This window comes from Apaloderma vittatum, unplaced genomic scaffold (genome assembly GCF_000703405.1).
Source record: "Apaloderma vittatum isolate BGI_N311 unplaced genomic scaffold, ASM70340v1 scaffold11525, whole genome shotgun sequence".
Taxonomy (NCBI): Eukaryota; Metazoa; Chordata; class Aves; order Trogoniformes; family Trogonidae; genus Apaloderma; species Apaloderma vittatum.
The window spans coordinates 2,319-16,107 of NW_009718858.1; the positions used below are offsets into that span (position 1 = coordinate 2,319).

At 37.4% G+C, this 13,789-nt stretch overlaps 1 protein-coding gene across 1 annotated transcript in view; it reads left to right on the forward strand.

The window, feature by feature from the left end:
- GALNT2 (polypeptide N-acetylgalactosaminyltransferase 2) overlaps window positions 1–13,789 on the forward strand; it is a 38,339-nt gene that overhangs the window by 836 nt on the left and 23,714 nt on the right. The window contains exons 2-5 of the mRNA XM_009870410.1: window positions 5,488–5,641; window positions 9,217–9,315; window positions 9,927–9,994; window positions 10,675–10,740. Of these exons, the coding sequence (XP_009868712.1) occupies window positions 5,488–5,641; window positions 9,217–9,315; window positions 9,927–9,994; window positions 10,675–10,740 (387 nt within the window). The remainder of the gene's footprint in view (window positions 1–5,487; window positions 5,642–9,216; window positions 9,316–9,926; window positions 9,995–10,674; window positions 10,741–13,789) is intronic.

A 13,789-nucleotide genomic window follows, 5' to 3' on the forward strand; every position in this document is an offset into this window, starting at 1 on the left:
TCCCTACAAGGAGGGCAACTTCTGATTAGATAGGCTTCACAACATGTTTTATTCTTCTGTTAATCCTAATGTTTGGCTTACGAATTTGTCTTAGCTAAACATTTGAAGTACTGTAAGGTCTTGAAGAAAAGACTAACCAAGGTTAACTTTCCTTTAAGCAGCTGGAAATTTCCATCCCAAGTAACATGCGAGGTATGATTTTTGTTTTATAGTCTTAGATTCCTGGTACAGTATAAGCTGTTTGATATTCATGGCTTTTTGTCCTGTAGCCTTTGGCCTACTTTATCTTAGCTCCTTTCTGGAGAGGGGAAACAAGACTCTGGTTACGTACGTATGCTTTTTTGGAAAAACCTTTACTTTGTGTATGAAACTGGAAAAAAATCCTAAAAAGTCAAAAGAGCCTGGTTTATTTAACTTAGTTTCTGGCAGATCTTTTCGAGTATTTTTCTCCCTTAACAGAACCCCCTGCAAATATTGTTATTGGGATTATAGGTCAGCCAGTTTTGCACCTTCCAGCTACCATTCTTGTTTCCTGTTTCTGAATGTTTGTGTATTATGGGCCAAACCCAATATGTTTCCTCTAAGACCTTCCGTTCACCGTGGGCCTAAGTAGAGATTTGAGTATTAAAGAAGTGGCAAGTGAAGTGTCACAGGTTGAAAGGGAGAGATATCAGAAGCTGGAAGGGCTGAAGCTAGAAGTAAAATGAAGTATATAGTAGAGCAGGTCTGGGCTTTTTTCATTTCATCTATTGATTAGTAATCTCTTATGGCTTGATTTAACAGGTGGGAGAATCCTCACTGCAAAGCAGCATGAGAGTCTTGAATTGAACACCAAAAGCTATGCAGACAGAATTATGCACTCAGAAATCACTATTTTCATGATTTTTGATTCATGTAGGCAAACTTTTGAATCTTTATGGCAATGAAGCTTGTAATTCATATTTATTCAGATTCTTTACACTGTTTTAAAGCAAAGTAACTGAATTTTAGGAGGGCTTTGGTTCAAAACTGCCTTTCATTTCCACTGAGGTTAGGAGACCTATATTTACATTTCAGCACTATGCCGCATCATAACTTTCAGGACTTCTCAGAATTAAGAAATTGTTTATTATCATTTTCTTTAAAATGGCTTTACGTAAAGATTGAACTCGATTATTTAATTTTTTTTACCTTTGATACATTTGGTTACTTTTTAAAATGCTGCAAAAGTCTTATTTCTTGTTTTATGAAAACAGTGATGTTACTTCTTGTAGATAGAAAGACCATTCTTGGAGTTTCTATCCCTGAAGGCATTCCAGGTCAGACTTGATGAGGCTCTGAGAAACCTGATCTGGTTAAAGATGTCCCTGCTCACTGCAGGGGAATTGGATTAGATGACCTTTAAAGGTCCTTTCAAGCCCAACAGATTCTATGATTCTAAGAATTGTTATACAGTTTTCCTGTTAGTTATCCACACAGACAAGTTCTCTCTAATGATAGAAGTTTCAGCAGTTACTCAAAAACCTCTTTTTCATAGTTAATGAAGATCTGGAATCTCTTAATGCCTGTAAGTCATACTAATCATATTTTTGTTGAGTACCCTACTGCTTTTAAGTTGTATTGAGTCAGTAAGAGGGAGTACATTTCTGTGTCCATCTATTCCTACTCTTTGTTGCCTGCTGCTTGGTTGCATGCAGATTTATCTGCTCTGCTTTTTTTCTATCTCATGTTGACTTGCTCTTATCTGACTTTTTCCTTAGTAGATCAGATTAGTATTGCACACAGTTGACGGGGCCTTCTGCTGGAGCCAGAGCCAGGCTTTGGCTCCTTCCTGGCAAGCCAAACTCACTTGTTCTTATATTCAGTGGCTGTCATTGCTTTTCAGTAAATTTAGCCCTGTGAAGTGGTCTCCTTTCTGTCTTCTCAAATTTACTCTATGCTTTCTGGACTAGTGTTGCATTTGCTGATTTTAACGTCTTAGATAATGTTAAATGATACATTTTAAATTATTTATATCAGGCTCTACTTGGATGGAAACAGAAATGAAATAAAATGTACCAAAGTAGTGTTGTTTTTTTGGACAAACCTACTTACTGCAGATCAAAAAACCTCAAATGTGCCTCCTTTTTAAAATCAGCATGCTTATTGTAAATTATAGTGGTGAATTGCACTATTTTTGTTGATTGCCTTCTCCGAGACTTCAGAGTTGGGAAATACCTGGACAAAAGGAAGCGAGTTCACTGGATTTCGTCTTTTTCTTGTTTCTGTATAAGTTACATGTATGTGCAACAAGCACTTCTTATAAAAACCAAGTTCAACACTACAGCATATCCTAGTTCCAGGTTATTAGCTGGTTCAGTGATTTTTTATTTATTTTTTTTTAAATTTTTTTGGCTTGATATGACTCTTGTGTAGCAAAACCTGCTTCATTTACTGTTGAGTTTAAAAGATTAATTTAGTGTCATACTAGGTCTAGATACAAGTAAACACATGTTTGCTTGAATTTGAAGTTACGAACTTCCTTAAGTTAAGTTTGAAATAATGTAGCTGCATTTTCTTATAGTCATTCCACCTGGCAAAATCCATTGAAACTCGGGAAACTGCAGAGCCAGCTAACTCCCCAGAAGAAATTAAATCAAACATGCTCCTATTTGTGTACCCCAGGGAAGCATACAAAAGAAACAGTACCTGTAATAATGGAAAAGGTCTGTGAAACCACTTCTGACTTCAAAATTGAGTTCATAAATTGTCAGAAAGGCAAGCCTTTCAGCACAAGTAAGGCTAGACAGTATACTTTACCTTTAGATAAGCCTTTCATTTTCCAGCAGTTAACTTAAGTCTGTGTGGGCAGCCTATGTTGCATGTTGTGGTTCATAAAGAGCACAACCTGTTTAAGAAAAATGCTTGTGAAGGTATCACCCATGCTGCTGATGTGCTGCCCTCATGACCCCTTGTGTTTTAACTACTCTTTCTCCTGGATGGACAGCAACTGGAGGAGTGGCTAGGGACAGTCCTGAAGCACCCATAGTATTAAAATCCATTAGAAGTTGGAATGTTTGAAAGTTGAAAGTCTTATATAAGTTCATTTTAAGTGTAGATTTTATTTTGTGAAATGCACTAATACTTTTATTTGTAGACTACGAAAGCACTGACATGACATGCCCTGTATTTCAGAAAATATTCAATCTATGTTCCAGATTGAAGCTATATTATAAATTGGAAGGAAGGATGGTAATGGAGTTTAGTTACCAAGGAGGTTGCAAAAGTGTTAGGAAGTGCTAAGGGAGAGAGTTATGTGGTGAGATGGTCTTACCTGTGTTTCTTCTGGTTTCCTAAATAAAGGCACTCTTGCATTTTGTATACTTTTGTTGCAGCTGAGGTTTGGTGTAATTATTGGACACTACAGTGAATGGGGTTATTTGTAGTGTGGTAGCTAGCGGAGGTGTAAGCTTTGTTTTCAAAGTAAGTTCCTGGAAATGTTTTGAAGAAAGAACTTGAAAGGATAGAAAATAAACAACCTTGGCAGTCTGTGGGCTACCCACGACAGCTGGAAAGTTTTCTTCGCAGAGTTGTTTTCAGTAAATGAAATTTGAAAACCTGTATTTCTCCCTCCAGTTATTTTCCCATAGTTTCCTCTCTGGGATACTTCACCAAGTGTCTATTAAATGTTCTGCAGTCTGTTGCGTTTTTTTAACCCTATAGTTCTGCTATGTGTGTATGTGTTTAACTTTCTTAGGATGGTAATTCAAATGTAAAAATAGTTACTTAATGTTAACTGGCTAGCTCTTAAATCAGTAGTACAGAAATATGGGCACTTGTTTCTTACTCAATTTCTTCACAAAAACCAAAGAAACAAACAAAACCAAACCAAAACACCATCAACAAACCACTAAATCCACCAAATCTTCCATGCCTTGATGTTTTTGCCGTATGACCTCCAGTACTATCTGAGAACCAGATCAGATTGTGGGTCCAAGTTGGCTTTGTAGATGAGCTCTTTGGATGATCCTGATATGATAGAGAATTTGTAATCAAGTTGGTGGTATTTGTCTGGTTCAACAACAAACAATTATTTTGTTCGATCACAGAAAATATTCTTTCAGTATGAGACACTTCTAGCGAGAGTTAACACACCATAGTTGGGGCATGGCTTATGAATAGAAAGCTGTAAATGAGGCCTTGCTTAGTGTTCATGCTCTGCTGGTTGAGAGACAGCAAAAGCAAATCTTGAAACATCTCAGCGACATCTGACTCATTAATAGCTGTTAGGATAGTATTCCCTCTATTCACATCAGCTTAGTTTAGGATATGCCTGAGCTATATTATTTATCTACAAGCTGAGCTTGAATGGAGTGATATTTCTGTAACCTCCTACTTGGTGAACTTAATTGCAATTACTTCAGAAACTTTGTATATTTTTTATGGAAAACAATTAATATTAACTCCTCTCATATGTGATAAACAGCGACCACAAGAGACAACTTTGGCTTTGTATTTTTTTTTTTTGTTTTTATGACAGCAGAATGCTGTGTTCACCACAGCAAGCCTCTGCTTGCAGGAGATTCTCATACACATCCACGTTAAAGCAAGAATGTCTGTATTGCATTAAAACTTGAGCTCTGATTTTGAGTTAAAGGTGGTGTAAATTTGCTGTAGGTAGCATAGGTTTAGCTGTCAATGGGCAAACGTTCAGCTAGAGGTAGGAACTGATAGATATCATACTGTTGTTTCACACCTGAGGGTGGTGAAACTCCTGAATTTTCATTCCTGGTGGCTGGATGTTAATCTGCCTTTCTGCGTTAGTGCCACAGCCGTTTACAGAGTAACACTGTCCTTGTTACAGAGGGATTAATCTGTGAATCAGTTCTGATTGTAGAGGAGGTTGCAGTTACTGGAGAGCAGTTGGAGTACATTGGAGAGTGATCTACTGCTCTGCCTACTTTAAATGCCTTTTTTTTTTTGAGTGTAGTAGTATCTTACACTTCTAAAAGGCTTCTTTCTCCAATGGTTTGATTATAACTGACTGTGTTTTTTCTTAGGTAATGAGATAGTAAATTAAATTATAATATCTTTGAAGTCTGTTTCTTGGATAACTCTATAGCCAGTTCATCTGCCATATTAATACCTGTTGCCATGTGGAGTTTCAGGTGGTTATTTTTTAAATGGAAATTGTGGTATTTGGAGTTAAAAAACCACCAAAAAACCAGTGACAAAAAACCCCAACACTAAAACCAACGAGCAAAAAGAACAAGATGAAGGATGCTCTGTTGACTACAGAACTCAGTTTATACAACTGAGTATGTTCAATTTTTCATTAATTCACAGGATGTTCTAGTGGAACTTAATATGCAAAATGACTGTTGATATTACATTATTAACAGTAGTATTAACGTTTAATTACTTTGTTGCAAAATTAAGCCAAGTTGTTTCATGAGTTATGTTTGGATTGCTGACTGCTGTTCTTTATCCAATGTAATCTTAGCAATTATATTATAATTTCTATTGCAGGAAAAGTTCGGTGGCAAGACTTTGATCAAGATGCTTATGTTGGTGCTACAATGGTGCGATCTGGTCAGGATCCATATGCCCGCAATAAGTTCAATCAGGTAGAAAGTGACAAACTGCGAATGGACCGAAGCATTCCCGACACTAGACATGATCAGTAAGTACCAACCGAGCCGTGTTTAGCTTGGATTAACCTTTTTGTATTTACGGCTTTTGAGCAGCAGGTGGTTTTTCTAAAGCAGGAACTCTCCAGCTCTTACAATGACAGGAATAATAAACTGTGGTGCGGTCCTTGAACGATGGATTAAAGAACAATTAATCTTATTCAAGCTTTTCTGTTACCATGACTTCAATCAGTGTGTATTCTATATCCATACTGGTGCTGCATTTTAGTCTCTCTTTGTTCCTGTTTGTCTGATGACTTTTCTTAGTTTCTACATTTGTAAGTCTCTCTTGCTGTGGGGGTGATGAAACAGTGGAGCAGGTTGCCCAGAGAGGGTGCGAAGTCCTGAGACTTAAGGATATTCAAAGCTCAATGTACAGCCTGTTGTTGCTGGTCCTGTCTTGAACAGGGAATTTGGGCTAAAGGATTTGCAGGGGCCCCTTCTGATCTCAGTCACTCTGTGATTCTGTTCTTCTGAGTATGTGCTGATTGTCATCTTCAGACCTAAAAAAATCTGTTTATGCACACCCCAGTGAACACAGGACAGAAGATACATAGTACACAGCTGGAAAAAGAGAGAGAGGGAAACAGAGATATGTTCCTGGGAAAAAGCTGTATCTGCGCTGTGATTATTACTTAGACTATGCTGTGGAGCAGATTTAGCCCATGAGTCTGTTTATGGTCATCATTTAAAGAAAAAAGAAACCTAACAGGGAGAAAAAAAGCCACAACAAAACAACAATGACGAAACTCAAAACAACCCAAACTGAAGCAATTATTCCTGCAAATTGTCCTTGATGCTTCCTCTGCAGTGTTGTAATTAATTTTCCTTCTGTTTTGGCAAGTTGGCAAGGGCATTCACTGCAGAAGCTGAAAAATTCACAGGAATTTAACGTCTGGGAACTGTCCAATGGAAAGAGTAAGAGCAATAGCCTTAGGAAGAAGAATATGTTACCGATCTGAGCACGTGACACTTGGAAGCATATTAATTTCAATAAAATTGAAAGCAACTAGTTTAAGATTTCTTACAGAGCTTCTACAATCTTTTTCTTTTAGAAAAGAAACCTGGATAAGAAATACTTGCTTCCACTTAAGAAACTTTTTATTATTTGTATTAATGTGTCTAAGAGGCTGTTTGACTTTGAAATAACGCCATAATGATACTGCTTAATTGTTGAAATTGTCTAGGTTGTTAAGAAGCAGTTTATCAGGATTGTACGTTAGATATGTAAATGTGCATGTAACTATGCATCTCTTTAATACTACATTGTTTAGTCCTTTCTGCATAGGACAGACTTTACTAGCATCAGCTTAAGACCAAAGCTTTCTACTTGCTTTTTGTGAAGTCCTGCCAGTAGTACACTGGTTCACCTGTTTAAGCTGCTCGCCTTTATTTTAAAGCAAAAGGAAGAAGTGAAAAACAGCCAGGCACAATGTAGGAAAGGACGCAGAGAGAGGAGGTCTGAGTAGGAATGTACATTCTCACTGTAGCTGATGCTCACACCTGCGACTTAAAACAGCTTTGAGAAACCTCTGGGTTTCCTTCTGTTGCGGTCTGTTTACAAAGGGTAACTGAACAACAAGAGAACTGCGTGAAAGATTAAGTGCTGTAATTTGAGGAAAGAATGTCTAATCTCCATGTCAGAAGTGATGACATAGTTTCTCTGGTTTGATTTTTAACTGTGACACTAATGACGCAGTGGAATAGGAGGAGGACAGCTACTGAGTCAGTTAAAGCAGGGATTTTTGAAGAGCTGAGAGTAGAAATACTTGATGAAACTTTCCTTCAGTTTTATTTGGAAGCCTAAAAACCTTAATTTCTCCCTCAGAAATACACGGTAGTGCACTTCAGTTTCCTTAAAACTGAGAGGCTTCATTGCTTTGAGTAATTCTACCCTAAGATGTGCTCTAGCTCAAGTGCTTTCTTCTGCAAAGAGATCAATATAAGCTTAATGTGACTTTTAATTATTCTAATGCAAGTGCTTCATGTGATAACTGCATGCACAGCAGACTTGTTCTCTGTGGACAATTTGAAAGTTAGCAGAAAAAAGAGTATCTTTCTTTGGCACCATAGGCTTTGGTGTATAATAGCTAGATGCTTTGTAGTTGTCCATATGAACTGTCAGAAGCCTGCAACAGAGAAGATCTTAAATCTTTACTTTCCAGGAATATGTACAGGTTTGTGATTTATTGCTTCAAAGATGGGTGCTAATGATGAAGTAATCTAGAGATCACCATTTGAGGAAGCTGGATAAGGCCTTGCTGATCTGATGCAGCGAGTGTAGGCGTTGGCCTGGGCTGTGTTTTTCTTCAGAGTGAGCAAGGTTGTCATGGCACAGTAATGTTTTGTTTCACAGCAAGCACTAACGTGTGACATTATGGGTGTGTTGTATCAAAAACACCGCAGGTCCTTGGGCTTTTGTACAGTGGGTAAGGGCAAGAAGCTCACTGCCGCTCGCGCTCTGATTCCAGGACGTTGAAGGTTGTGTGGTTTTGTGATATGCATCACAGATGTTTAGTCAGGTGTGGAGAGGCCTTTGTGTAGGCAGAGACCTAGTTTAGGTAGCAGTATAACTTGCCTCTCTTCCCTTTAATTAATGCTGCACAAAATACTTACTGAGTTTGGTAAAGGTACATGCTGCTGGGTTTATTCCCCCTGAAGACAACTAGACCTGTTAAAACTCCACTCCAATTTTAAATAAACAATATGTGAACAAATACATCACTCATTAACTGCATGAAAGTTTCGTGACCTGTCAGACTGTAATGCTTTCAGCATAAACTCAATATATTGTGTTTTCTAGTACTGTTACAGTGTCTAATACAGTGATAGTGTCTTTTTTAGATTTATTGTCGATGGTTTAAATAGCTTAACTTTATGCAGTTCTGCAGGAAATATTTTGGGATTTGCTTCTTTTTGCTTATTATACTAATTTCAGGCTGCTAGAGGTGGTGTAAAATGAGTTGACATAGATGGAATATTTAATTATCTCAGTGGTTTGGAAGGATGTGGTTCTGTGTTTAGTTGGCTCAACATTTTCTTAGCTTTGTTTTTCAAATTCCAAATGTTACAATCCTTAAAAACAGGTTTATATTCTCATGAGAAGTTGTATCTAAGAGCAAGACTAGGATGCTACAATAGCTTTAAAAATAAAGGGAGAAGTGGACATGTGCCATTCTAAAGAGGAGACATAAGGTAGCCTGTGAACCTGTGCACTTTCATTAAAAATATGCTCTTTTGCTTAGATTTTCTGATTGCTTTTAAAGCAAAATAAGTTCTCTGGATTCATATTCAGTTGCATGAAAGGCATTTGATATGCTGCGGTGATGATAGTCCAGTGACTTTTCGGAACTTGCCTCTATCTTACACTGACTTCTGAGTCTGTTGGGTACTACCAAAAGTAGAAGAAGAGTTGATTATAATTATCACCTGCAAACAAGATATTTCATTCTTCCTAGGTAGATGTAGTGTGTAAATGAGTAATAGGTAAATGCTTCATGATGAAGGCTGTCTGCTACGCCTGGGATGGAAACACTATGTTTAAATGACAGGATATTTTGTCTTTCAGGTGTCAGCGGAAACAGTGGCGGATAGATTTGCCAGCCACTAGTGTGGTGATCACGTTTCATAATGAGGCAAGATCTGCTTTGCTTCGAACTGTTGTCAGGTATCCCTGAGAGACCTTGATCACTTTTGCTTGGGGATTTTTTGGTTTTGTGGTTTTTTTTGGTTTTTTTTTCCCTGAAGGTCATTCACTTGTGTCAGATGATACTTTGTGAAAAGGAAGGGAAGTAAAAAGCCATTGTGCTTTTCTGAACCATCTGCAGATGGAAACCTGAGCCTTAATTTCATTGATGCTTCCAGTTCTTACATTCTGAAATAGGGCCATTTGACAAATAAAATCACTCTCCTTAACTACAAATGCAGGGAAGTGTAGAACCAATTACTAGAAGATGTTTGCAGGTTGGCTGTATAACTAGTTGTGAAAAAATCTGAGTAAAGATGCATTCTCAGGGCATATTTGATCTAAAGCTATCTGCAAGACTTCCATGTTACAGGTTGTCTAATCCACTCATTTCTGAATGCTGGAATTTTGCAAGGAGCAATTTTACTTACGCCTCTTCACAAATACGCTCTGTAAGAGTGAGCCAGTAGCTGTTGATGATAGAATCCTTAAGTCACAGTAGAACCTAGCCAACAAAGTTACTGCTTTTATGACATTCTTACGGAAAATTAAGACTTCTTACTATTAAGTACTTTTTTTTTTGTCTATTTCAGTGTCCTTAAAAAAAGCCCATCACATCTTATTAAGGAAATCATACTGGTGGATGACTACAGTAATGATCGTAAGTACTTTTACAGTGTCTGAACTTTTTGTTTATTCTGGTAAGACTTTCTGTAGATGCTAGTAGGTGACTGTTCAGAATAAGTCACATGAGTAGGAGTTTGCAGAGACTGATCCAAAACTAGTACTTAATCTAAAATAAGTCAGAGTTTTATAAGTGCTATAGTACTGCAATACAAACTTGAACAATTAGAATGAACCTCTGAGTAACATTTCTTAAAAGGAAGTTCATGTCTACATTTGTGTGGTAGTTTATAGCTAGTTTAGGATAGGTTTAAGCCTTAATGTTGGTTAAGAGGTGAGCTTTCTTATAGGCAAATGTAACAGTTTATTTAATCCTGTAAAAAGTTGTGGGTTTTTTCTTATGCAATGTAGAAACTGTCTGAAGTAAGCAAAAAGAATTATCATTAAATAAAAATATTTCAAGAGCGTAAAATTAAATTAGTTTTAAATAACATAGTGGGCGTAGTAGTTCCTTAGTCTGGTAACTTTTCTTTATTTCTGGTGAGACAAGTAGGTATTTTTTTTTAATCATATGTCTTATTTAACTCTTTGTGACCATAAACATTTTCCACTGCAAAGCTTTTGTTTGAAGACAGCTTCTCTTACGGTATACAGTGTAGGATATCAAACTCGTTCTCATCCCTTTAAAGACTTATTTTATTTTATTATTTTCTAAAGCTGAGGATGGTGCTCTCTTGGGAAAAATTGAAAAAGTGCGGGTTCTTCGAAACGATCGCCGAGAAGGTAGGCTTAATCTGGGCTAAGGAAGATACAAATTCCACTGCCCTGCCTTATTTGTTAATCTTCATCAGATCTTTTAAAGGAACATTCTACTGTACATTCCATATTGGAGGAGAGACTTCCACTTATAAGTCAACTTAAAAGTGCAAGGACTAAAACCAAATGCATTTGTGCAAGTAAAAACAGTAATTCTGATTAATCCTATATAGTTGTGTGTGCAGTTGCCCACTGTTGGCTTTCACCAACTTTAAGAAATTGCTTTTCACCCTCAACCTCTCCTTTCTGTTACTGAACTGAATCCTCAGTTAAGCTGCTCCCATTGTCCTTAAGGTCTTACTGTAAACTGTAAGAATGTCTGAAGCAATTCACCTTTAGAATAGCCCTATTTTTTTTTTCTGGTTCCTTTACTAGAGATCATTTTAAATACTCAGTTGGTGAACAGCCTGGTTAGAACAGTTTGTTTGCAAACCTGAGAGGATGTGAACAGCCAGGAGGGTTGGAAGCATGTTGGCTTTGTTGAAGCCAGTGTCCCATGTAGCAAACTTGTCTTCCATTTTTGTTTTCCTCTTTGTTGTGCTTTGTAAATTACGGTCTTATGTCTCCATGTCCTTCAGTCAGCAGCTTTCTGGCTGTGGAGCTTAAAGTATTAAGATACAGGCAACTGTTATTCCACAGCTGTTTGAAATAATAACTGAGAGTAGATGGTTGAAATAGCTGGCTGAGTTAGCAGATATGTGTTTATATTTATAGGTGCTGTATCTTCTAGGCTGCCAGCCTGGCCTGAGGAACAGATAGAATCATTAGATTGTCAGAAACTGGAAATGACACGCACAAAATGTGTTGTCTCATATCTAATTACTGCAAACTGATGGGCTCAGTGTTTAAATTTTTTGTTTGGAATATACTTGTGAACAAAGCTTATTAGGAAAGCAGGCCTCTTAAGACATGCCCTGGTTGCAGAGTAAGTAGATAGCATCATTCCTCTGGTCAGAACAGCATTTTAAGGCAGAGGTGATAGTAATAGAAAAATCAAATGAAGTAACACTTCTTTGATGTTTATTTTATGGTAATTGTAAGGTATGTGGTAATTATAAGTATACAGATGAACTGAATTTTCATTCGTACTTATATTTCTGAAAATGAAATATGACTTTGACAAATCTGTTACTATGTCAGAAAAGAAAAACTACTTGCAAATTAAAGGCACAGTACTGCCTTGGTATTTTTGTGAGATTAGGATTAAATTATTACCCGTGGGATCTACTGTAGTGTTTATATTCTGCTTAGGCATGTGTATGTGCAACCAGGTGATAATTTTTAAAATTAAAATACTTTAAGATTTTGTTTGATTGCTGGCTTGTTTTCTTGAGTTTCATACTCACTCTGCTTTTCATTTTCAAGAGTAGGCTGATACTGGTATCTCAGACACATGTATCAGAATCAGAAAAATCAACCACTAAGACATTAGTATTAACAACAGAGGAAAGCAGTGTGTTTAAAAATAAAAAATTAAAAGGATATTGTCTGTGCTTTCAGCAATACGTGATAGTAGCTTTTGGTCTCATCTCTGGGACCCGAGTTCGCAATAGGAAAATGTGTTTTGGAGAGCATGGTAGTCTGTGAATAAATGTTCAGGGAAACCTTCTCAAGTCTCTGATGTAATGCTGAGTGTGACTGTAGAAGACCCGGTGCCCCAAGCGGTCACCTCAGATTTAGGACAAAAAAATGGAAATTAGAAACACTGTTTTGTTCTTTTATGTGGAAGCAGAACAAGATAGTAGGTTCTATAAGAATGTAAGTTAGATATAAGCTTTGGAAGAGAGGAATTGCAGAAGTAAAATAAACATAGCCAGAGTTCTTGAGGAATAGTTTGATGTGGAAAAACAGAACAGATTTAAAACTGGATTAAGGGAGAAAGCCTCAAAATTACGAGGCGTGTTTAGCTGCCGATGTGCAACAGAAAAGGTGCAGAAAGTACAGTTAGGGAGCATCAGCACAGTATGTGTCTACTGCAGTAAAGCACTCACATTTGTGCTAAGAGAAGAGGGAGGTTTATTGCTGAATGTTGGACAGACTGAACAAGCTTTTCCTGTTAAGTATCTTCTATTCTGTTTTGGCAGAGTCATGTTTCGCAAGCTTATCTTGTGAAGGGAATGGAAAGAAATGAGTTTGACTCTGTGACAATGCTTCAGTTAAGGGAAATAATAAAGAAAACCCCCCAAAACTCAAAAGAAACCACAACAGAACAGACTTGATGGGAAACAATATAGAAAAAAAAAAGCTATTTACTTGGCTTCGTTATTGACTGGCAGTAAAATCAATTAATTGTGAAGTGTAATAGAGAAACGTAGGGAGTAAATTTGCAAAGAAATGAGATGAAGCTTGCTGTATTTTATATTGGGGTAAATGATGGGATGTTCTGGGATGTGTGTGTAAGTATAGCAAGGAACTTTAAGGAATGCTAAGGACATCCAATGAACAAATATTAAAAGAAGGAAAGAAATGAAGGAACAGGGCAAAGTAGTTTCTTCCTAAAGAAATATTTTCAGGGTAAAATTACTGAGCCCTACCCCCCCTCAGAAAAAAAAAACCCAACCACAAAACCAACAACCCCCCCCAACCAAACAAAAACAAAAAACCCCTCAAACAAAATCCCACCAAACCACAAAACAAGAGTTGCAAGAAACACAGGGGAAATAAAGTTGAAGGGGATGGGGGTGAGGCTCTCAGACATGCATTAAGGAAATATGGTTATATCTGGAAGAAGTTGATGGAAGAATGGACAGACTGTGGTAATAACTAGGATGGGAGAGTGAATGACAGTGGGGATAATTCTGTTGCTGAACTTCATGTGCTGAAGCATGTCCAAAGAAGGGCAACAGTGCTGGTGAAGGGACTAGAGAACAAGTCTTACGAGGAGCGGCTGATGGAATTGGGGTTGTTTAGCCTGAAGAAAAGGGGATTGAGGGGAGAACTTACAGCTCTCTACAACTACCTGAAAAGAGGTTGTTTCAAGGTGGAGTTGGTTGGTCTCTTCTCGCAAGTAACAAGC